At 51.6% G+C, this 22,101-nt stretch overlaps 2 protein-coding genes and 1 long non-coding RNA gene across 15 annotated transcripts in view; 2 read left to right on the forward strand and 1 right to left on the reverse strand.

Annotated features, from left to right (window-relative positions):
* Positions 1-10,363, reverse strand: part of SUMF1 (sulfatase modifying factor 1) — a 26,023-nt gene extending 15,660 nt beyond the window's left edge. Inside the window, exons 1-3 of the mRNA XM_027702609.1 lie at positions 10,128-10,363; positions 8,008-8,181; positions 5,853-5,927 (exon numbers count right to left, since the gene is read on the reverse strand). Coding sequence (XP_027558410.1) covers positions 5,853-5,927; positions 8,008-8,181; positions 10,128-10,340 — 462 coding nt within the window. The 5' untranslated portion in view covers positions 10,341-10,363. The remainder of the gene's footprint in view (positions 1-5,852; positions 5,928-8,007; positions 8,182-10,127) is intronic.
* A 118-nt stretch (positions 10,364-10,481) lies between these two features.
* On the forward strand, positions 10,482-13,098 carry LOC113976948. Of its 2 annotated transcripts, none has more exons than XR_003537226.1 (3): positions 10,482-10,680; positions 11,433-11,536; positions 12,802-13,098. It is a non-coding gene; the product is annotated as an uncharacterized LOC113976948 (long non-coding RNA). The 2 variants fall into 2 exon arrangements; XR_003537225.1 differs by lacking the exon at positions 12,802-13,098 and adding an exon at positions 12,669-12,773.
* A 1,994-nt stretch (positions 13,099-15,092) lies between these two features.
* The window catches only part of ITPR1 (inositol 1,4,5-trisphosphate receptor type 1), a 162,903-nt gene continuing 155,894 nt past the window's right edge, over positions 15,093-22,101 (forward strand). For 11 of the 12 annotated variants that reach the window (XM_027702635.1, XM_027702636.1, XM_027702643.1 and 8 more), the window contains exon 1: positions 21,275-21,467. In XM_027702635.1, the coding sequence (XP_027558436.1) occupies positions 21,442-21,467 (26 nt within the window). In that variant the 5' untranslated portion in view covers positions 21,275-21,441. Of the gene's footprint in view, positions 15,193-21,274; positions 21,468-22,101 lie in introns of those variants that run through there. The other variant, XM_027702638.1, reaches the window with a different exon arrangement.

The following is a 22,101-nucleotide window of genomic DNA, read 5'->3' on the forward strand; positions in this document are numbered from 1 at the left end:
AGGAACAGGCCCTGTTCCATGGAGCAGCTCATCCCTGCAGCCCCAGGCCGTGCTCAGGCTGGCCCAGCTGAGCCAGCCCTGCATTGTGAGCACCCTGGCAGGGCCAGCTCCAAGCTCTGGGAGCAGCAGATCCCTCCCAGCCCCTCCCCAGGCTGTCCCAGCTGCACCAGGATGCAGCTCCAGTTCCTATTTGTACTCCCAGAGACTCTGCAGAGAACAAATCTCTTGTGATCATGAACATAAACCCAACAGGACTGGGAATTCCTGCATGGAATCAGTCACCCCACCCCCCTCAGTTAGACAGCAGAGTATTTTTCCAGGAGGTGACTCCCACCTGCACTAGGGCTGGACTGGATGATCTCCAGAGGTCCCTCCCAACCCCACCAGCCTGGGATTCAGGGAATACCTCATTTTCCCAGCTGCTGCAATTCCCATGCTATTTATTCTGTCAATTAAAAGTCCCAGCTCCCCCAAAGCTCTAATTACAGAAGAATCTGTTCTCGCTCCTATTTTCTAAGGTTACTGGCCTCCCTCATCCCCTCAGAAACAAAAGCAACAAAGGGTTTTGTTTTATATTGAATTTGGTATTATTTGCCTTAAATCCCAGTATTTTCAAGTAGTTTGAAACTGCACGCAAGGAGAGGCAGCAGCTTTACAAACTAAAAAATAAATATATTTGAAGTCATCAGCTAGAGAAAAAAATTCAGACTTAATTGGAAAGCAGCACTTTACTTTTATGAAGGGACCTTTCCCTTTGCATGGGGAGAGGTCATTGAACCTCAGTTCAGACCCTGTAAAACCTCACAGCTCTGTCCATCCTCCAAGAAAAATAACCCAAAATATGCGATGCTAAAATCCAGCAAGATTCATGAAGTGCAATTTTTGGACTCCCGAGCAGCTCCTTTTGAGGAACTGATATTCCTGGTGAAGGCAGACAGGGCTGGAAGTCTGCTGTTCAGCCAGCATCCAAAGCTGCCCTCCAGCTGGTCATTCCTTCCACACCCCAGGGAACAGGAGCTTTCAGAAAACGAGGTGAGCACGGATTTATTCATCCCCAGCCTGAGGCACAAGCCCTGCCCTGCTTCAGAGCTGAGCTTCATTCCCAACAGTGGGAGGAAGAAAACAGAGATTAACAATTCCACAGCTCCATCCTCCCAGCTCCCTGGGGGGAACATCTGAAGCAGGGGGAGCTGCAGGGAATGGCTCCCCCTGCCCACACTGGCACTGCCCTACCTGCAAACAGCACTTGTCTCCTCAGTAATTAGAATTTCTCAGCTGAAATGCAGAATGTTTCAGTTTGTTTTCAGAGTGGGACTGTCCTCGGAGTTCCAGGCACTGCTGTAAATACTGCACAGCTCAAGGACAGTGCACAGATTTCCATACGAACAGGGATGAGATACCATCCCATGGTTCCAGACTGATCAGAACTCCTTAACAGTGTTGGCTTGAGCTGCCAGTGAACAATTCCCTTGCATTCCAGACCCACTGCCCTTGTAGCAAACAATTTTTTTTCCTAAAATCTAAACCTCCTCTCCTTCAGTTTAAGGCCATTTCTCCCATCTCCTGTCCCTCCATCCCTTGTCCCCAGTCCCTCTCCAGCTCTCCTGGAGCCCCTTTAGGCCCTGGAAGGAGCTCTCAGGTCTCCCTGGAGCCTTCTCTTCTCCAGGCTGAATGTGAAGGATTTCAGCTGTGAAGCTCTCAAAGCTTCTTAAACCCACACAAAACACTTTGGCTTCGCAGGATCTTCACCCTACAACCCCCTTTTCATTTAAACCAGCCCCTGCCAGCTCCATCAGTAACACCCTCATCTGCTGCAGTGCTGAATTCTCTCTCTGCCACGTTACCACCACAACAAAAAAGGGGCCAAAACTAAGACTTGAGTTTCCAGAAATCCACAACAATTCCATCATTGGCTGCTACACCCCTTTTTACTGCTTCCCTTCCAGAGGAGGGTTAGGCCAGCCCACATTCCTGTCAGAGGCTATCTGGGAGCCCACCTCAGCTACAGGAAAGGCACACCCACAGCTCCAACAATCCTCCTACGTGCTCAGCTGGGCTGCTCCTGCCCGGCTTTCCCAGCCCCACCTCTCCAATTCAGCTGTCTGGGGGCTCTGTGATAAATTTGTCTGGTTTAAGAACTGCGGGAGACAAAGGGGCCAAACAGAGCAAAACCCCAACAGACACACGTGGCCCATTATTTATAGGAGCTTTATAAATTATTTAGTTCAGTATCTTCACTTCCTCCTTCGCCCAACTCTTTCCCTGCTTATGAAACGCTGCTTCCAAACCCCACATTCCCTTTGCTCTTCCCCTGTATTCACATTTGCAGTTTGCATCCATTGTGCTCCAGCTGGAGAAAATCCTCCCCAGAACACTTCTGAGCCCACTGAGGCAGAGCAGGAACACAAACCTTCCTCCCTTCAGCCTGGTGGAGGATTTTCAGCGTCGCTGTTACCACACACCAATATTTAGATCTCATTTCTCCTTTTCATGGTGCTGGTTGTGATTTAAGAAGTTCAGTTCTAACTAGTACAGAAAACCTTCCCAAAGCAGCAGCAATAAAGACCCGTTTGGGCTCCATTCCAGCCCTCTGGCACAACCCTTGTCCTGTGAGCACTGCAGCCAACACTTGGAAATTTGGCTGACACACCCAGGAAAGTGGCTCCCAACACTCTTGTGTTTACACAAATAGCCAAGGCTGAGCTTACACAAACATTCCTGAGGTGTGTTTGTTTGTTTTGAGACAAGAGAGCCTAATTCAGGGATTTCTGCAGCACGCAACAACACAGGAAAAAGAATTTCTCCATCAGTGTAGGAGAGGATGTGAAGATGGGAGGAGCCAATCTGAATTTATTCTACCTTCAACATCAGTTACACTAGGATTGGGAACTCCAATTTACTCTTCTTATCTCTGCAGTCCACAAAGTTAGTCCTGAACTAAAAGATAACAAATTGCACTTGCGATCTCCCTTTCCTTGCAGGAGGAACCCAAACCCCACATTTCTGCCAGTCCCTCACAGCTCACACTCACACAGGGCTCCCTGAAACTTCCCATCTCTCAGTCTGCCCCTTGAAGGCCAAAACCAAATTGTTTCCATCAGAGTTGAGGATAATTCCGATGGGAAGGGACCTCAGGAGGTCATTTTATCCAAACTTGTGCTCAAAGCAGGTCAATTCACCCAGGAGGTGACAAGACATAACCTGCTTAATTACCAGGAGCTGTAAAGGTGTTCAGGAGGAGGTAAATGAAGGCTGGGAAAGGCTCAGCAGCACGTTCACAACAGAAAGCAAGGACAGGGAGGGCAGGGAAGATTTACTCTGGGACTTCAGGATGAGAACAAAAAGGAGAACAGCAGGATCCCACAGCTCAAGAACAAGGCAGAGGAGCCCAGAAGTCTTGCACGACGTCCCTTGACTGACTGTGCAGCAGAAGAAGAGACGGGAACGACCCTGGAATTCCTGAGGGATGATTACACGGTGTGGAACATCCAGTGCAGCAACAGAACCTTGGCTGCCAGTCCAGACGACACCAGAGACTTTGCACGAGCTGCCCAGCTCCTCTCGACGCCCTTCAGTTCCCTGGCAGCTTGTTCCCCTATTCACAGGCTTTTTCAGCAGATGCTCCAAAGGGCCACGGCAGACCTCGATGATCAGGACGGTATCTACATTCGATATCGTACTGATGGAAGCCTATTCAACCTAAGGCGACTGAAGGCCCATACTAAGACCCTAAACCATCTTGTCCGGGAGCTGCTCTATGCTGATGACGCCGCCCTTGTTGCCCACACAGAAGCAGCTCTGCAGCGTTTAACATCCTGCTTTGCTGAGCCTGCTGAGCTCTTTGGGCTGGAAGTCAGCTTAAAGAAGACTGAAGTTCTCCATCAACCTGCACCTCAGGAAGTCCTCCATCATCCCCACATCACCATCGGCCAGTCAGAACTCAAATCAGTCCAGCAGTTTAATTACCTGGGCAGCCTCATCTCCTCGGATGGTGAGATTGACAGGGAGATGGACAATAGGTTAGCGAAGGCATAGAGAGCTTTGGAAAGCTTCATAAAAGAGTCTGGGGAAATAAACACCTGAAGAAAAGTACCAAGATCAGTGTTTCCAGAGCCATTGTGCTGTCTACTCTTTTATATGGCTCCGAATCATGGGTCATCTACCGCCACCACCTGCGACTCCCAGAACGCTCCATCAACTCTGCCTCCGCACAATCCTAAACATCCACTGGTCAGATTATGTGACCAATACATCTGTTCTAGAACAGGCAGCAATGACAAGGATTGAGGCCATGTTGCTGAGAACACAGCTGTGCTGGGCAGGGCACGTCTCCAGGATGAAGGACCAACCACCCCCTCCCCAAGATCGTGCTCTATGGTGAACTTGCCACCAGCTGCCACAAGAGAGGAGCCCCGAAGAGAAGATACAAGGACTCCCTGAAGCAACATCTCAGCCTTGGCCATATTGATCATCATAACTGGTCTACTCTGGCCTCCAATCGGGAGGTCTGGAGACACACCATCTATAACGCTGCTGATGCCTTTGAGAAAGCACCAGGATCACTCTCGAGGAGAAAAGACAACGCAGAAAGAATCGTGTCCTGCAGAATATACCATCTAAGGAGTCTTTCTGCTGTGCCTTTTGCAACCGGACGTGCCTGTCTCGTATTGGCCTTTTTAGCCACCAACGTGCTTGCAACAAACGTGGGTAGAGCCCTCCCCAAATCTTCGTTCCTGAAGCCCGGCCATGACCAGGAGCTGTAAAGGTGTTCAGGAGGAGGTAAATGAAGGCTGGGAAAGGCTCAGCAGCACGTTCACAACGGAAAGCAAGGACAGGGAGGGCAGGGAAGATTTACTCTGGGACTTCAGGATGAGAACAAAAAGGAGAACAGCAGGATCCCACAGCTCAAGAACAAGGCAGAGGAGCCCAGAAGTCTTGCACAACGTCCCTTGATTGACTGTGCAGCAGAAGAAGAGACAGGGACCCTGGAATTCCTGAGGGATGATTACACGGTGTGGAACATCCAGAGCAGCAACAGAACCTTGGCTGCCAGTCCAGACGACACCAGAGACTTTGCACGAGCTGCCCAGCTCAAAAGGACTGATAGAAGTGTAATACTATATATATAGTTGCCTTTAGTTTGTATAGTATTTGTGTAAATAAATTTACATAGAAGCCTCTGGCCTGAAAGTTTCTCTCCAGTGTTGGGATAAATTGTGGGAAGGGGTTGGGGGGAAGCCTGGAAATTGGATTTTAGATTTCTAATGTGGCTCAAGCTGCCACACCCTGGAACTACCAGACAGACTGCTCTGGCATTGCAGCCACGGTTCACTGCATGATCTTCGGGACCTACATGTGAGTGAAGAATGAAAAGGGGGTCTGGAAGCCCGAGGGAACCTTCAGGAGGCTTGTCAGTGCTGAGCTGTGGGAGGAGTTCTCTGAGGCCTTGCTGAACATCCCCAGCTGTCACAGCCTGCCCTGAGCCAGAAGCTGAAGGACTTATTTTGCACATCCTACAAAAAGGAAATAAAGTTCCTTTGGATTTTTTTTTTTAATATTTGCAGATGACCCCAAGCTGGGGGGGAGTGTCATCAGCTGGAAGGCAGGAGGGCTCTGCAGAGGGACCTGGACAGGTTGAATCCATGGGCTGATTCCAACGGGATGAGGTTCAACAAGGCCAAGTGACTGTAACTCCTCCCCACTTCAGTCTGTGATTCCAGGCCAAACACCCTCCAAAACCCCCTTTCTGCCCCTGGCTTTGGGGACACCACACAATTCACACATCACTGGGTAATTCCTAACACACCCAGCCCAGGGATGGCTCAGGAAGTCTCCCCTGCTGTGTTACTCACTGCCTGGTGGATGTCAGCCTTCACTGCTTCACTCAGCATTCCCTCAAACACAAAGGAGTCTCCAAATTTCTCTGCCTGTGGAAAGAACAAAGGACTCAGCCATTATGTCATCAAAAGAAGGTTATTTTTAAAACCCCACTCACATTTGCAGCTCTGTTTTATCAAGAACAAGGACATTCTAATAGTGATTTTGAGTTCTCTTTCAAGGAAGCTCTTTTGGAACAGGAGAGAAGGGATTTTAGCCCTGGATGATGTTGCTCAGCAGCCACTGGGCAGATGGCAGCTCACAGAGCTTCTGCCCATGTATTTCCTTCTGTTAATTAAAAATGAAGTTCCAATTGTCCCAACTGCTTTCAAATGCTACAGTCAATAATCTAACATTCAATTCATATTTCATTTCTCTTATTTTTCCATTGGGAATCCCAATAAAAGACAAGCCTTGTCACTTACTGCTTCTTCATCAACATTTTAAAGTGCTGCTACAGCAACAGAAGAGTTAAAAGTAACTCAATCATTATACCCAGCATCATATAAAGCCAAGAGAATGAAAAACACCAATAATTTAAGTGAATCACAGTACATGATACCAAAAAACTCTGAGTGAATTGATACACCTGGCAAGTAAAACACGTTACCAGAATTGAACAGATTTACCCTTCTCAATTTCTTCATCTTATTTGAGGTATTTAAAGAATGAGAATGATCCTCGTGAGCTGATTCTGCACACCCAGAAGCACAGTTTGAAAGAAGATCACCCAAATTACAAGAAATGTTAGCACATGACCATAATATCTTTACCTATTCGGTTCTACCTGCCAGGGCTCAAGGAGTGCTTGGACAACACTCTCAGGGACAGGGTGGGATTGTTGGGGTGTCCTGTGCAGGGCCAGGAGTTGGACTTTGATGATCTTGGTGGGTCCTTCCAGCTCAGGATATTCTGTGATTGCACATTTAAACACCACCCCCCACGTGCTCATCCCAGTCTGCAAAAAGCAAACCCTGTTCCAAAGAGTTAAGCAACCTTTTTTTCATAATAATCGAGCTAAGAAACAGAAATAGAGACAAAAGAAGCCCTTCATCCAACCAGAAGGATCCTGCCTTGCAAATGAGAACCAGTTTATCAAGTGAAGTCACAAAGTGCCTCCTCTGAGACCTGATCATTAGCGAGGCTTTATTTGCCTAAAAAGGCTGTCAGGGTTTGCTCCAGGTTGCGTAGGAACAGTCACTGTCAGGAGGGAGCAGAGCTCCAGGCACAGGTGGCTTCTTTCTGGGAAGAACCTTAACATATTCCCAGTCCATTGTTCCCAGGAACATGCACAAAACTGTTATTACACTTGCTGTTCTCTCCTCCTCAGGCACGTGGCTCTCTGCTCTCAGCTGCACTGAACCACCCTGCAGGGTCCTTGGCCATCAGTTTGTTAAATCCCTCCTCCCTGTCCCTCTAAAATGAGGAAAATCTCAAAATCCCTCCTCCCTGTCCCTCTAAAATGAGGAAAATCTAACCCAGTTGTACTGGTACAAATAGCCCTAGGACTCAGAGGTCAAAAAAAAAAAACCAATCAAACCAACCCAAAAAAACCTGCAGAGACCTGTTAGCATCACCAGGCTGGAGGAAAGGCATGGATTCAGGTGTCAAGGCACTTATAAAAGATAACAACAATCACCTGACGCTCTTTCACTGAACCACCCTGCAGGGTCCTTGGCCATCACAATTCGTTAAATCCCTCCTCCCTGTCCCTCTAAAATGAGGAAAATCTCAAAATCCCTCCTCCCTGTCCCTCTAAAATGAGGAAAATCTAACCCAGTTGTACTGGTACAAACAGCCCTAGGACTCAGAGGTCAAAAAAAAAAAACAACAATGAAACCAACCTAAAAAAACCTGCAGAGACCTGTTGGCATCAGCCAGGCTGCAGGAAAGGCACGGATTCAGGAGTCAAGGCACTTATAAAAGATAACAACATAGACCTGATGCCCTTTCACCAGGGCAGCAAGGCAAGGAAAGTCCTTGTCTCCACTACTTACACCAGGAATGTTTGAGTACACAAATCCCAAGCATTATTGTGACATCCTTCAAAGGAAAACCTCGATTTTTTTTTTTCCATGAGGATTTTCTGAGCACAAAGCAGGCTGGTGGCAGGAGCCCCCCGAGCCTCACCTCAGTGACGTGGCCAGTGGAGTTCACAAACCTCTGGAACTGCTCGTTGCTGACCTCGTACTGGTCCATGTAGAAGCTCTTCAGGTGGACTCTCCTGGCGGGGCCCTCCCCGTCCTGCGGGATTGCCGGCTCCTGGGTGCCCATGGTGAACACCCCTCCTGGAATCACCACCATCTGCAGGGCAAACACCCCCAAGAGGGCGAGAATTCAAAGACTGAGAAGCCTCAGGCTGGTCTTGCTGCCCCTCCTCCTCCTCTCTGCGAGGTATTTTTGTCCTGAGCAGAGTTTCACTGACAAACAGCACAACAAAACAGCTCCTTGACCAGCCCCTGTTTGGGGCAAGAAGCAAGTGGAACTTGAATTGAGAACAACCCCCCATTTGCAGCTCTTTGTACACGAAGTCTGGGCAGTGCCAGTGCTCCCACGAGGAGAAACATGTTCACTGGTTTTTATGTTGCAGTTTGCTGTTGTTCCTGCAGTTACACTACTACCAGTGCACAAAGGAGCAGTAAATAAACTCATTTACTGAAATAAGAGCAGTAAAAAAGCTCATTTACTGAAATAGGAGCAGTAAATAAGCTCATTACATCCTACCCAGCACCTCTCCCTGTTCTTCAGGGCAGCTGCAGGATCTGACATGACCTTACACCCCCAATTTCATTGTTTCTTCTCCACTACAGATCTCTCCTCCTGCTGCAGCCTCAGAACTTTCTCCCCTAAGAAGAATCTGAGCCCTTAACGATTGTCTGTAACTGAATCCATAACGGGGCTTTAGGGTAAATTTGCTGACATTTTGTAGGACTCAGCAAATGACAACGTGGTGCAAAGTTGCACCACTTCCTTCCTTCCAACCTCTCTTCAACCCCACTGCAGCCAAAACTCCCTGAAGCAACCTTCAGGTTCAGAGCTCAGGTCTAAACCCACGTGCAAAAAAATTAACTCTTGCTGGCTCCCAGTTCTAAAACCCAGTGGGAATTATTAATCCCACTTGTGGGTGAGGCAGAGCCCAATTCTCCCCTCACTTCCCTACCAGGAAAGAGGTTTTCCAGCTGAACATCATCAAGGTATGGTCTGTGCATAACTTAAACCAGCAGCAATTAGCTTTAATTGCCTACTGCTGCAGCTGCCAGCTGCAAGAAATCAAATTATTTTTTCATCCTACACACTGACCTGCTCAGGTTTGTTACACGAAATGGGTACCAGTGACATGGACCCCAAGCACAGTCAGGATTATTTAACTCATACTCTTCAAGAACTCCCCAATTTCTGAAGTGCAGCCTGCAATAACCAGGTCACAGTTCCCACTGTGCCTCCTTTCCCTTGGCTGATGCAGCTTCCCAGTGTTACAGAGAGGCAATCACAGCAGCAGCCCCTCACATTCTCACTGTTTCCAAACCATCCCATTCTTTTTCCAAGCAAAAGACCCAAATCTGCTGGGATAGAATTTTGTATGCCAAAGGTTACTGGCATCCTCCATAAGAAGAAACAGCAATCTGATTTTTTATAATTTAATTTCTAGTAACATCCAGAGAGGCATTTGGTCTCAGTGTCCTTTCACACCAGGCATTACTTCAGCACCTTCACACGCTGCCCTCAGCAAGGGCCACATTCAGCTCTGGGTGGGTCTCACGGAAAAGCAGCAAGAGAAGGAATAAGCATTTAAAGAGACTCACTTGGGGAGAACCTGAAAGGAACACATAGCCCCAGGCAGGGCAGCACTGGAACTGCTGTTCCCGGTGTTACCCGACCCTGCCAAAACAGAGGGACGAGAGGAACAGCCGGACTGGCACTGTCACGGCCCAGTTTAACCCAGGGAGGAGCCGTGGGACCCCGGGCAGGGCACAGGCACCGCTGCCCAGAGCCCCCATCCTCAGCGGCACCCCAGGAGTGCGGGAGCCGCCGGAGCTCTCTGGGAGGGAAAAGCGAGCTGGGAACAGCACAAGCACCTGCCCCAAGCTCAGTTTCTCGTGCGAGCCGCGAACCGGCTGTTTCCCCACAGCAGTTCTCTGGCTGCTCCGTTATCCCCGAGCGCCCTGCCCACAGGACCGACCCCTCAGGGCGCCGGGACCCCGCCTGAGACCGCGGGGACCCTTCCGACCCCCGGTGGAGCCCCCGCTCACCGGCCCGTGTCCACCGCTCCGCCCGCCGCCTGCAGCTGCAGCCGCCGCCGAGTAGCGCCGCGCCGCCAGCTCTCGCCCGTCTCCGGCGGCCCGGCCGGCGCCGCACCCGCAGCTCCCGGCCTCGGCAGCCCCCGCTGTTCCCGCCGTTCCCGTTCCCATCCACATTCCCAGCAGCAGGAACACCCCGCGCGCGGCCCCGCTGGGCGCCGCCATGTTGGCGCCGGGATCACGTGCCGCACGCCCTCATGTGACCGCTCGCGTCTTAAAGGGGCCGCGCCGCGCCCTGAGGGGGCGGGACGGGGGGGGGGGCCCGCCATGGCCCCTCCTCTCCCCTCACCGCGGGACACGGAGCATCTCTGAGGAGGGGAGGCTGTTTAGGGTGAGAAAACTGAAAGGGGATCTCACCCATCCGCAGGAATATCTCAAATATCCCTGCAAATATCTAATCTCAGAGGGGATCTCATCGATCCACACAGAGATCTCGAATATCGGTACAAACATCTCATCTGAGGGGGGGAGCTCATCAGTCCATACAAACATCTCATCAACCCACGTAAGTATCTCAAATATCCACACAAATATGTCACCTGAGAGGGGATCTCACCAATCCATAGAAATATCTCAAATATCCACACAAATATGTCACCTGAAAGGGGATCTCACCAATCCATAGAAATAACTCCGAAGGATGCCAAGTTTATGGCTCCAGACTCTTTTCAGTGGTGCCCAGTGACAGGATGAGGAGCAATGGCCAGGAACTAAAACACAACAAGTTCCACCTCAACACAAGGAGGAACTTTTCTCCATGGAGGTGGCAAAGCCCTGGAACCAGGGGGGCAGGTGTGGAGTCTCCTGCTCCGGAGACATTCCAACCCCACCTGGAGACATCCCTGTGTCACCTGCTCCACCTTAGACTGATGATGTTATTCAGGAGTATTTAAAATAAGGGCAAGTTTAAACCACGTAGATATCTTTAAGTAGAAGAGAGGAAATGCCCAAGGCCGGGTTGGATGGAGCTTGGAACAACCCGGGATAGTGGAAGGTGTCCCTGCCCATGGAATGAGGTGAGCTTTGAGGTCCCTTCCAACCCAAACCACTCTGGGATTTCGATTTTTTCACACCTAAAAATGTGTTTTGCCAAGGATGACACAGCCAGTTTTGTGGCAAAAACATCACCATGGAGGGGAGAAATAGCACTGGAGGGGGAACAAGAGAAATCTGCTTTTCTTTCCAAGCGAAATCAAATGCTGTTAATGCAGATTTGGGGTGGTTTTTTAGGTTGTTTTTTTTTACAGGAGTTTTCAGTGCAGGTCACTGAGAAGCAGTTTGTACCCAGGTGAGTGATAGTGTGTGAGCCAAGAGGTCAGGGATGGAAATGCCTCTTCAATATCTGCTACCTCAGGGACCTGGTAATTCCCTTGTTTTCCTACATTTTTCCCAGTGTAGTTGTTGAGGATTTTGCTGCTCTGTCATGTAAATATTTACTTTCTGTGGGAGCTTCAGGACTCAACACAATGGATCCTCTGGATCCTCCTTCACTATGCTGAGAGAAATCTTGACTCATCCTGTGGGATATTAATTTGAAATATTCGATATATTTTTTGCGTACACAGGCGGCAAAAAGAAGCATGACCAGAGCGAAGGAGGGGTTTTATTGCTTGTTTTGTGTTAGTACTCAAAGGAACTCCACTCAGCTGTGTTTGCTCTATGAAATTTTACTGTGTGTAAAATGGCAGTGCTGGGAGGCCTCACAGGGATGGATTCCAATTATCCATCATTAGTCCCTTTTGCCCCGTGACGTGCTTTAGAGAAGCATCAGAGTGCAGGAAAACAAATGGATGCAAACTCAATTATAAACCCAGCCCTTGCTGCTTTCGGGGGCAGAAAATATAAATATTCCTTTTACGCTGACAGGGGGATCTTTGCCCCACGTGTTAATGAAAGAATCTCTCTGAAAAGTAAAATTAAATCTAACTTATTTTCTTCCAAATTTCCAACACGATTTACTGGAATGGCAGCAAAATGTAGGAATCCCAGTTCTACAGACTTCCAGAACTGGAAGCAGTCTGCCAGGATCACTTCTCCTTTAATAAAGCCATGGGATTCTGGCTGTGTAATGATGGAATTCTGGAAAATCAGCTGATTCCCAGTGAGCTGGGACAGCTCTGTTGTTCTCATGGCTCGTTTTCCCAGAGTTCTTTTGTGCATCATTTGTGTGCCCCCATCAGGAGGGTTTATATTCCTTATTCTCTCTGGAGGTGGGATGAAATAATTACAGTTTGCCTCTGAACAACATCCAGCTTCCAGTTTGTGATCCTGAGGACATTGGAGAACTTTTGCTGATCATTTATTGATCATGTCTGTGCTCAGGCAGCTCATCCCTTCCACACAGGCTTTAATTATTCTCTTTCCTCACACCGAGTGCACCACGCTTCTGATTTCACTGTTATTAAAATATGATGGAAATGAGAGAATTTCCAGCCCTTCTCTGCGAGCTGAGGTGTTGCCCAGCATTACTCAGGGGTGCTTTTCATCTCCCAGGGCTGGCACGGATCTCACTAAAGACAGGAAGCTTTTGTGATCCTCTCCCTCATCGTGAAGACCAACCACAAGCAGGATGGGACAGTTTGATCCTCAGAGTCCTGGAATATCTTCTGCTCTCATTTTCTTCCAGGGCTGTTCATTGTGCAACTGAACCAAGAATAGAAACAAAACCTGTGCAAACCCACCCTGAAGGCTGGAGTCCTTTCCATCCAAAACAGTCCAAAAAAGTCAATGGTTAGTTGAAAATCTGGCAGAATCAAGCAAGATAATACAAATAAAAAGCAAATAAAAGTCTTCAAATCTCATCTTAATGTCTTTCATCAACATTTAATTGCCATAATTGCTAAAAATAAGGTAGGAATGGAGCAGAATAAGGTTTGAAAAGGAGAAAGAGAGCAAAGTTCTTCAATAGCAAAAAATAAAAATCTCTTGCAAGGTGTTTTCCTGTGGCTGAAATCACATTTGGTTTTGGGTCAAACACACATTACAGCTCTACAGGCTGAAGTGATACCTACCAAGTAGCAAGAGCATGTAGTGACAGGACAAGGCATGGATTCAAACTGACAGAGGAGGTTTGGATTGGATTTATGGAAGGAATTCTTGCCTAGGAGGGTGAGAGGCCCTGGCACAGGTTGCCCAGAGAAGCTGTGGCTGCCCCTGGATCCCTGGAAGTGTCCAAGGCCAGGTTGGACAGGGCTTGGAGCAACCTGGGCTGGTGGAAGGTGTCCCTGCCCACGGCAGGGGTGGGACTGGATGGGCTTTAAGGTCCCTTCCAACCCAAACCATTCCAGGATTCTGTGATTCTATGAATTCCTCAGTCTTTGAAGAACTCAGACCCAGAAGCCAACGTGGTCCGTGAGAGAAAATGTGGCCTTTGGTCTTTGGAGGAGAAATGTCTCTGGAGCAGGAGGCTCCATGCCCTCCCTGGGCAGGCTGTTCCAGCTCTCCCACACTGCTGCTGCTTGGATTTCTCCCTCAGCTCTGGAGCTGTTTCCAGGCACGCTGCCTGCAGAGCTGCTCCAGGTGTGCAGCAGGCACAGCTCTGCCCTGGCTCTGGTGACAGTCCTGTTATCACTGCCTGCCCTGGCTGCAGCCACTCACGGCCTCCGCCCGCTCAACCAGCCAGAGATTAGATTTGCTTACACAAGAATTCATTAGGATTATCTAATGATATTAGGCACCTCTACTCTGCCAAATTCCTGATGAGTAATGGCTTGGAGTATTGCAGCCATGGAGGAGAACCATAAAACCGTGCAGTGACCTTCACTTCAGCTCCTGAGTCACGGCCTTCTGCTCCCGCACGTCCTTGCTCCTGAGCCACAATTCCAGCTCCTCTGGAGCCGTTTTTAATGGACAACCAGTGCCGTGGTGGGAGGGTGTGCTGAGCTGAGCCACTGGCTGATCCAGGCTTGTTCCCATTCTCCAGCATCATCCCACTGCTGTGGAGAGCAACAAGCAAGGAGCCTGGCAGGAGTTACACAGCATTCCCTGTTATCCACACAGCACGTGGGTGTGGGTGGAAATGAAGCAGAGGGAAGTGTTTCCTTCACCCGCTGCCAGTAAAGGTGATACAGTTGTTTCACAGGCAAACGTTGCACCCATCCCTGGATGGCTCTTGGTGCTGCCAGCCAGCCACGTGCACCCCGCAGAGGGCATGGAAAACAGGGTGTGATTGTGGAAAATAACTGTGGCTGACGTTTAAGGGCGAAGTATTGCTTAATGCAGTAAATAATGGAATATTACTATCATTTTAATCACTGCTGGTCATCCTGGCTGAAGTTGTGATATCACACACAGACAGTGACAACCTGTGACACCGTTCTAATGCAGAGGAGACCCGGTGAAACTCTCTCCGAGCTCTGAGCTGTTTCTCTCAGCACAGCCGTGTTCCCCCACCCCGGCCCTGCTCACCGAGGGCTCCCCCCTGAGCCCCCGCAGAGGTGACACCACCTGTGCCAGCAGCTACAACCTCAAGACTTCACATTTACGGTTTAGGTGTCACCTCCCCGCTATCCTGCGCTGCCCGAGCGGTGCCGACACCAGATTTACTCAGCGTTTGCTCTCCCCGGCCGGTTTTCCCGCAGCCCCTGTGCCCGGTACCCCCGCACCGCCGCACCCCGGGACTCCCCGGCGTAGGCAGCGCCTCGCACCGCCCACTCTGGGCTCTGTGCGCAGCCCCCCGACCCCAACCGGGGGGATCCATCCCGTTCCACCCACCCATCCATCCATATCCATCCCCATCCCCGAGCACACGGACTGGGAGCTCCGCTCCCTCCTCCCGGGGTGCGGCGCGGGGCACGCTGGGAGTTGTAGTCCCGGGGGGTGCCGCCGTCGTTGGCGCGGCGGCGGTGGGACTCGGTTTCCCGGCGTGCCCCGCGAGGTACTTAAGGCGCGGCGCGGGGCGCAGGGTGCAGTGACCATGTGGACGCGCGGCTGAGGCGGTGCGGGCGCAGCCTCGGGAGCCGGACCGGGATGGGGTTGTCCAGCCGCACATAGCCCGCCCCGCCGCCTCCGCAGCCAGGTACGGCCGGGAGAGAAGGGAGGGGGGCGGCGAGTGACCGCTGGGAGAGCCCCGAGTCGCAGCCCGGGGGATGCAGCCAGTGCTGGGCGGGGATGCCCGCGGGATGCAGCCGGTGCTCGGCGGGGATGCCCGGCCGCCGGAGCCCTGGCAGGACGCGGCAGGGACCCTCTGTCCTCCCGGCGGGTCCCGGGAGGTGGCGGGCCGGGGTCCCTCTCCCGGGACCACCGGGGGCTCGGCGGTGCAGCCCCGTGTCCGCTCCAACTTTCCCTGTGTTTTTCCCCCCGTACCCGGGGCTCAGCCGCGAGGGATGTTCCGCGTTATGTAAACACTGGCGAGCGCCGATGGGGACTTGGCTACGGGCGATCTTCCTCTTAAATGGTCAAAAGCCGGGCGGCGGTGGGTGGATGTTTCGGAGGGTCCCGGGGACTGGCCCGACAGCCCAAATATTTGGCTGTTTCCTGGACTACACTAACTGGACTGGAGCGGGGGAAGGGGTGGGGGCACATGTGCATTCCCCATCCTGAGACGTGGGATGTGCCATAATCCCGAGCGGCTTTGGTGCTGGCAGCTCCGCCCGGTCGGTGCTGCGGGTTGTGCCGGGGCCGGAGCTGCCCCGGGGCTGTGCGGGGTCCGGGGGCTCTCGGGGGAGCGGGCACGGCTCGGCTCGGTCAGCCCCTCCATCCCTGCCCCGCGTGGGGCCAGGCTGGCTCGGAGTTTGTAGGAAAACACTCCAACAGGTGAAAGGTTTGGCTCGGATTTGTGCCGTGCAGCAGTTCTGTGCCCGCTCGGCACAGATGGATGGGGCTGCGATCCTGCTGCTCGCAAATCAGGAAGGGAAAACGTGGCTAATACAATCCAGATCTTTGCCTGATGAAGATTTAGTGGCTGCAGTCGCGTGTGGAGTAGCGTGTGAGGGAGCCCTTCGTTTTATGTATTGACGAGGGTCGGTACCTGTGCGTGTGTTTTGTGTTGTCAATGAGCGTTTTGTTGTTTGCCTTGGAGGTTCTTTTCCTGCGCTCGGAAGTTTGCCTGCTATCCCAGGACTTCCAGACTTGTTGAGCCAAGGCCTGGCTGACTCTGAGCCCAGACCCGAGGCCCTCAGTGGAGCTGCTCTCCTTGCAGGGCTCAGCTCTGTGATGGGATGTGATATAAACCCACTGGCCCTTCCTTTCTCTCTGTGGTTTCTCTGTGGCCAAGTTAATGGGCTACCGGGCACTGGGTTTTCTGTTTGTTTGTTTTCTGGACCTTAATTGAGGCCAATTTCCTCGCACAGCAAATGTTCCAGGTTCTAAATGCCCGGTGGTTTTGCCAGTGTAAGATCAGTGCCTGAAACAAAAACGGGGTTCACTGTGTCATGGCTGTAGCAGAGCTTTGGTTGCCCAGCACTGGTTGTTCAGCGAATGGAGAAAGGGGGTGGCATCAATCAGGCCATAAATTCTGGTGTAAGAACTTGATGAAACAAATGTGAAAGTTGACCACGTTGGATACCAATTGTCTTGAACTGGTGCGAAGGTGTCAAGTTCAGTGTGTTTAAACCACTGAAAGGAGTCACTGTGGAAGTAAAACCATAGTTCCAGTGTGTTTCAAAACTAGCTGTCGAGTAAGCTGATGCTGAGCTGATTATTTGTAATGTTTCCTTTAATCTCTTGTTTGTCAATAACAGGGTTTTTTCTCTCTTAACATGCCTTATTTGCCCCTGAGATTAAAGTGTTCGCTTGGATGAGATTTTTTTTACCCCATCTGTTTTGCAGCATTAAGTCTTGAAAATAGAGTTTCCTCTTACAGGGCTTCATAAATTAGGAAGTAAACAAGCAGCAAGAGTAACTTTGGTTTGCCTTTGCAATCGTGGGTGGAGCTTTACAGTGGGAAATCGTATATCTTTATAAGATTTGCTAATCCTGAACCCCATCAGTGGAGGGTGGAAGAGGCCCTAGTGAAGAGCACGGAAGGGGTGAGCAGTTGGTGTCTCTCTTTGGTGATGGTTGTTGGAGCTGTAGCTGTGGGTAAGGAGAGGTGGGTGGAGGAGGTGTCCTGGGACTGATAACAGGGTGTGAAGGGCAGCTGTGGTCTCTGCTTATAAATGAGAAGTGTGATTTCAGGAGGAATCCTTCATGGAAAGGGTGGTCAGGCATGGGAAGGGGCTTCCCAGGGACATGGTGGAGTCCCCAGCCCTGGAGGTGCCCAAGGAAGGCCTGACCATGGCACTCAGTGCTCTGGATTGGGGGACAAGGTGGGAATCAGGCACAGGTTGATGGTCTGGGAGGGTTTTTCAACCTAGATGACTGCGTGATGTGATCTTATTCATGGCACCATCAATCCTCTCGTGTCACCTCAGCAAACCTGTGTTGGCGTGGGGCAGTCTGGGAAGGGGAAAAATCAAGTTTAGGTGAAGAACTAGTCTGGGGTGCTGGCAGCTCACAGGTGTCACTGTATCTTGGAGCAAGACTTGAAACCACGAGGTCCTGCTGTTGTGGGGGCAGGTCTTGGGGTGATTTTACAGTAACTGCTGCGGTAAGGGCAGTGCTGAATGCCCATGGCACAGTGGGAGCACGAGAAGAGGGCTGGTCACCTGCAGGGGTGGCAGTTTTGGGGTGCAATGTGTGAGCAGGGTTCCAGCTCCTCCTGTGCTCTGTGTGTGTGCAAGGGAACAGTCCCAGTGGCTGGTCAAGGGGGTGAGGTCCGGAAATCCCTTCTGGAAGCAGAAACTCCTCCTGGCTGCTTCGTGTAAGGTGAGCTGAAGTGGACAGTGTTGAGGTGGAACTTTTGTTTCAGTGCTGTGAAGCTGGGTTAAAACAGGTGGGGAATATTTTGAGCCCTGGGTGGGGCCGTCAGGGGAGCAGGTGTGTCTCGTCCTGACAACCCTTCCAGCAGGTGCAGCTGCTCTTGGGCTGGTTTGTGCCCTGGTGGGCAACGAGGCCAGTGGCACCTGGGCTGTACCAGCACTGGTGTGGCCACAGGACCACAGTGATGGTCCCCTGTGCTGGGCAGTGGTGAGACACCTGACTGCTGTGTCCAGGTCTGGGCCCTCATGGCATGGGAGACACTGAGGGGCTGGAGCATGTCCAGGGAAGGGAATGGAGCTGGGGAAGGGTCTGGAGCAACAGGAGCGGCTGAGGGAGCTGGGGGGGCTCAGCCTGGAAAAAAGGAGGCTCAGGGGGGACCTTCTGGCTCTGCAACCCCCTGACAGGAGGGGGGAGCTGGGGGGGGGGGTCGGGCTCTGCTCCCAGGGAACAAGGGACAGGAGGAGAGGGAACAGCCTCCAGCTGTGCCAGGGGAGGCTCAGGTTGGACATCAGGAGGAATTTGTCCCTGGAAAGGGTGGTCAGGCACTGGAAGGGGCTGCCCAGGGAGGTTTGGAGTCCCTGTGCCTGGAGATGTTCAGAAATTGAGTAAACTGCTGGTATTGGCCAAAGGCTGGACTTGGTATCTTGGAGGTCTTCTCCATCCTTCGTGGTCCTGTGATCCTGGTTGGGTTGTTGGCTGTGCTGTTCCCCTGTGTGTGGTGGTTCCTCAGTGCAGAGCAAACTCCTCTGGAGTATCGGGTGTGTCGGGTTGCAGAGTGTGCTGGGAGTCTTTGAGACATTATTACCCCATAAATACAAGGCAGTTGTAGTTGTAGGATTGTGTCTTGGAGCCGGGAGGATGCTCGGATGCCGTGGGAGGTGGGATGAGGGTAGTGGCTCTGTAGTAGCTGGTAGACGAGCTGCTGGCTCGTCCGTGGGGGCGTGTGAGGGAAGGCGGCTCCACCACAGCAGCTCCTGGAGACCAGGGGGGTTTGGAGGGAGAGAATCCTCTGCTGCTACAGAGTTATGTAAATGTAACGTCTCTGTCACGATGAGACTGTGGTATAAATCCTGAGCCCTAAAAATCTGTGTTACTGGATGTTCCAAACTGGTTTCCTCTGCTGAGATAGCAAAGGAATCTGGAGGTGCTTCGGTACCTGGAGCCTTTTTTGTGCCTCTCGAGTGTGACAGTGCACAAGGGGAGGCAAAAGCCGCTGAGCTTCATCCAGAGGGCTGTGCTGGGACTGCACGGGGGCTGCTCCACGGGGTGCTGTGAGGACCAGACTGGAAGAGCCAGCAGAGAGTGTCCCTGGGCTGGGAGCCGGATGCTGTCCGTGTCCACAGCTATTCCAAACCATCCCTGTGCTCATCCGCCGGGCGTCTCCCAGGGGCTGCTGAGGGAGGCAGGATGCCAGAGCAGCACGAGCTTTGATCTGGCTCAGTAACCCCCTCTGATTTCTGTTCCCCAGGGACACTCCAAAAGCACTCCAGCAGTTATTGCCTGGTTCTCTCTCTTGGCTCTGTGCGTTGCCTGGGGCTGGAGGCACATCCCTCTTTCCAGGGTGCTGCAGCTGCTCTTGGATTGGCAGAGGCAACCATGTGTGTCACTCTTGGTTGGGCTGTACCTGTAGAGAATGTACATTTCCAGGTCTTCAGAGCAGTTGTGGTTTATGGGATCAAATTCCTTTGGGGAAAAATTCCCCCAGAGAAGCTGTGGCTGTCCCATCCCTGGAAGTGTCTGAGGCCAGGTTGGATGGGGCTTGGAACAACCAAGTGGAAGGTGTCCCTGGCCATGGTAGGGGTGGGACTGGATGAGCTTTAAGGTCCCTTCCAACCCAAACCACTCCATGATTCTGTTCTACGAAAAAAATGAAGATGAAATGGAAACTCCAGGAATTGTAACTCAGGCAAGGAAAGCTGCAACGTTCAGCTGTGGATTCTGAACTCAGAGGAGTTTCGTTTTCATAGCTGTGGTTTTGGTTGAGGCTGTCAAAACTTGGATCAGAGCTTCCTGACAGTGTTATATGGGGAATAAAATGTCACTTCACATCTGAGCAAGTTAACCCTCTAGAGGGAAAAATGGGTTGGAAATGTGCCTGGAAGCCTGTGTTGTTTGGTGGTTTATGGCTTGTGGCAATGCAGTGCATCCTCACGTGCCAGATGCCAATGTGAGCAGTGCTGTGGGAAGGTGAGTGTTCACAGCTCAGTGATATCCTCTCTGGAAGTGTCCAAGGCCAGGTTGGACAGGGCTTGGAACAACCTGGTCTAGTGGAAGGTGTCCCTGCCCATGGCAGGGGGTTGGACGAGATGAGCTTTTCAAGGTCCCTTCCAACCCAGACCAGTCTGGAGTTCTGTGTGTGTTTGTCTAATAGGTGATCAAAGGATGAGGAAGAGCTCTGAGAAATTGGAATGTCAGACGAAGCAAATTTCTGGGTTAGGATGTTGGGTGGTGCCTCTGCTTTTGGAGCAATGTGGTGCTAAGCTCTAAGCTGTCAGCTTGGAGGAGGGATCCCAGTGTCAGGAGGCACACAAACAGTTCCTTCTCTCTTCATCCTGTCCTGTGCATGATGTCTGTGGTCAGAAGATCATAATCTCTGTGCAGGTACATGGAAGAAATGTCTGATCATAGTAGGCCAAAAAATGGCTGCTGCCCAAAGGCTGGAGCTTGCTTTTGGTTGGTAATTTGTGGGAATTGTTCAGTAGCAGTTTCACATGAAACTTTGACAGACATTTCTTTCGTGCCTTGGCTCATCCTTTCCCCTTCTTCAGAAATTCAGAAACCTGCCACAAAGTTCTCAGGGGAAAAAAAGCTTTTGTTGCAGTCCAGGTATGTCCTGTGTCATCCCACTCTGAGGCACATGGACGTGGAGGCAGACACATACCCGAGCTGGCTGATGATGCTTGATCTGAAGGGTTAATTAAAATAATCCTGCAGTACTTGGCTGCTCCTCTGTAAGGGTTTAGCAGATTCAGCTGCTAATGCTCTTTGAGATAAGATGGTTCAGTATTTTGAACCTTTGCCTCAGAAGAACGACTTGTGCTCGAGTTCTAGAAAATTACTGTTGGGGGGCCAACAGGACCAAGTCCCCCCGGGACCTGGAGCCTTCATCTGTGAAGGAGCCTGGCCCATCGGGGTTTTTAGCTCAGCAGGGCTCAAAGTAGGTCCCCAGGCCACCAGTGGTTCTCCACACGTGCTCATCATGTGCTGGCAGTGGCTCCTCCTCTTGGGCTGGTTGTCCCGGGGGCTGAGGTTTTAGCCCAGACCCGGGAGCCTGCGGAGGTGTCCGGGAGGGGAGAGCCGAGAGCATCTGCCTGAGGGTCCTGCCTCTGGAGCCAGGGAGACTCCCGAGCCTGCAGGAGACACTTGCCAGCGGGAGGGAAGCGCTGCCTTCGCTGCCAGCGTGGACCCAAGTGTGCCAGGGGACACCCTGCAAAGCCCAGCCCTGGATTCCGACGGCGGAGCCGCGATGGAGGAGAGGGAGCCCCCGCCGAGGTGCAGTGCTGGAGCAGGGGGAGTGGGACTGGGGCACAGGGGGAGTGTTGGGCAGCAGGGACAGAGGGAGATGCAGGTGGATGAAGGCTAACGAGGTGGAGAGACGAGGGAACTGCTTGGCAAGATTTAGGGAGTGTTTCCTTTGCTGAAGAACCTGAGGAAGGAAGGGCATAGGGTTGACATGGGGAGCCTGTTCCTGGTGAGGAGGGAAGTGTGGAGGGGTGATGTGAGGAGCCAACCCCTTCCATGGTGAACCCTCAGTAGATACATGACCACACCAGATGAAATTGGGACTGTTCTGTACCCTCTTCTCCCCTGGCCATCTTTCTCCCTTGGCCAAACCCCAGCTGGTGTTACAGACCAAGCTTTGCTCTCTTTCCCCATGACATTGGTTGTCCTGGTCCTTTTGGCGTGTTCCAACTCTCTCCTTCTGATAGGAAGGTGCTGGAAAACCTTGTGGCCCCCTCGTGGGGGCCTTGTCCAGAGGCTGATGTCTGGGCTGCCTCCTCCCAGCAGAGCTGGAGCAGTAAGGACAGCCCTCAGTCCGCATCAGCTCCAGGAAGTGCTCCTTACTTCTAATGGCAATAAAAAGATGCTGTCAGCTCATACTTGGTTTGAAACAAAAACTGATTTT

Source organism: Neopelma chrysocephalum, unplaced genomic scaffold (genome assembly GCF_003984885.1).
Source record: "Neopelma chrysocephalum unplaced genomic scaffold, ASM398488v2 Primary Assembly neopelma1_189, whole genome shotgun sequence".
Classification (NCBI taxonomy): Eukaryota; Metazoa; Chordata; class Aves; order Passeriformes; family Pipridae; genus Neopelma; species Neopelma chrysocephalum.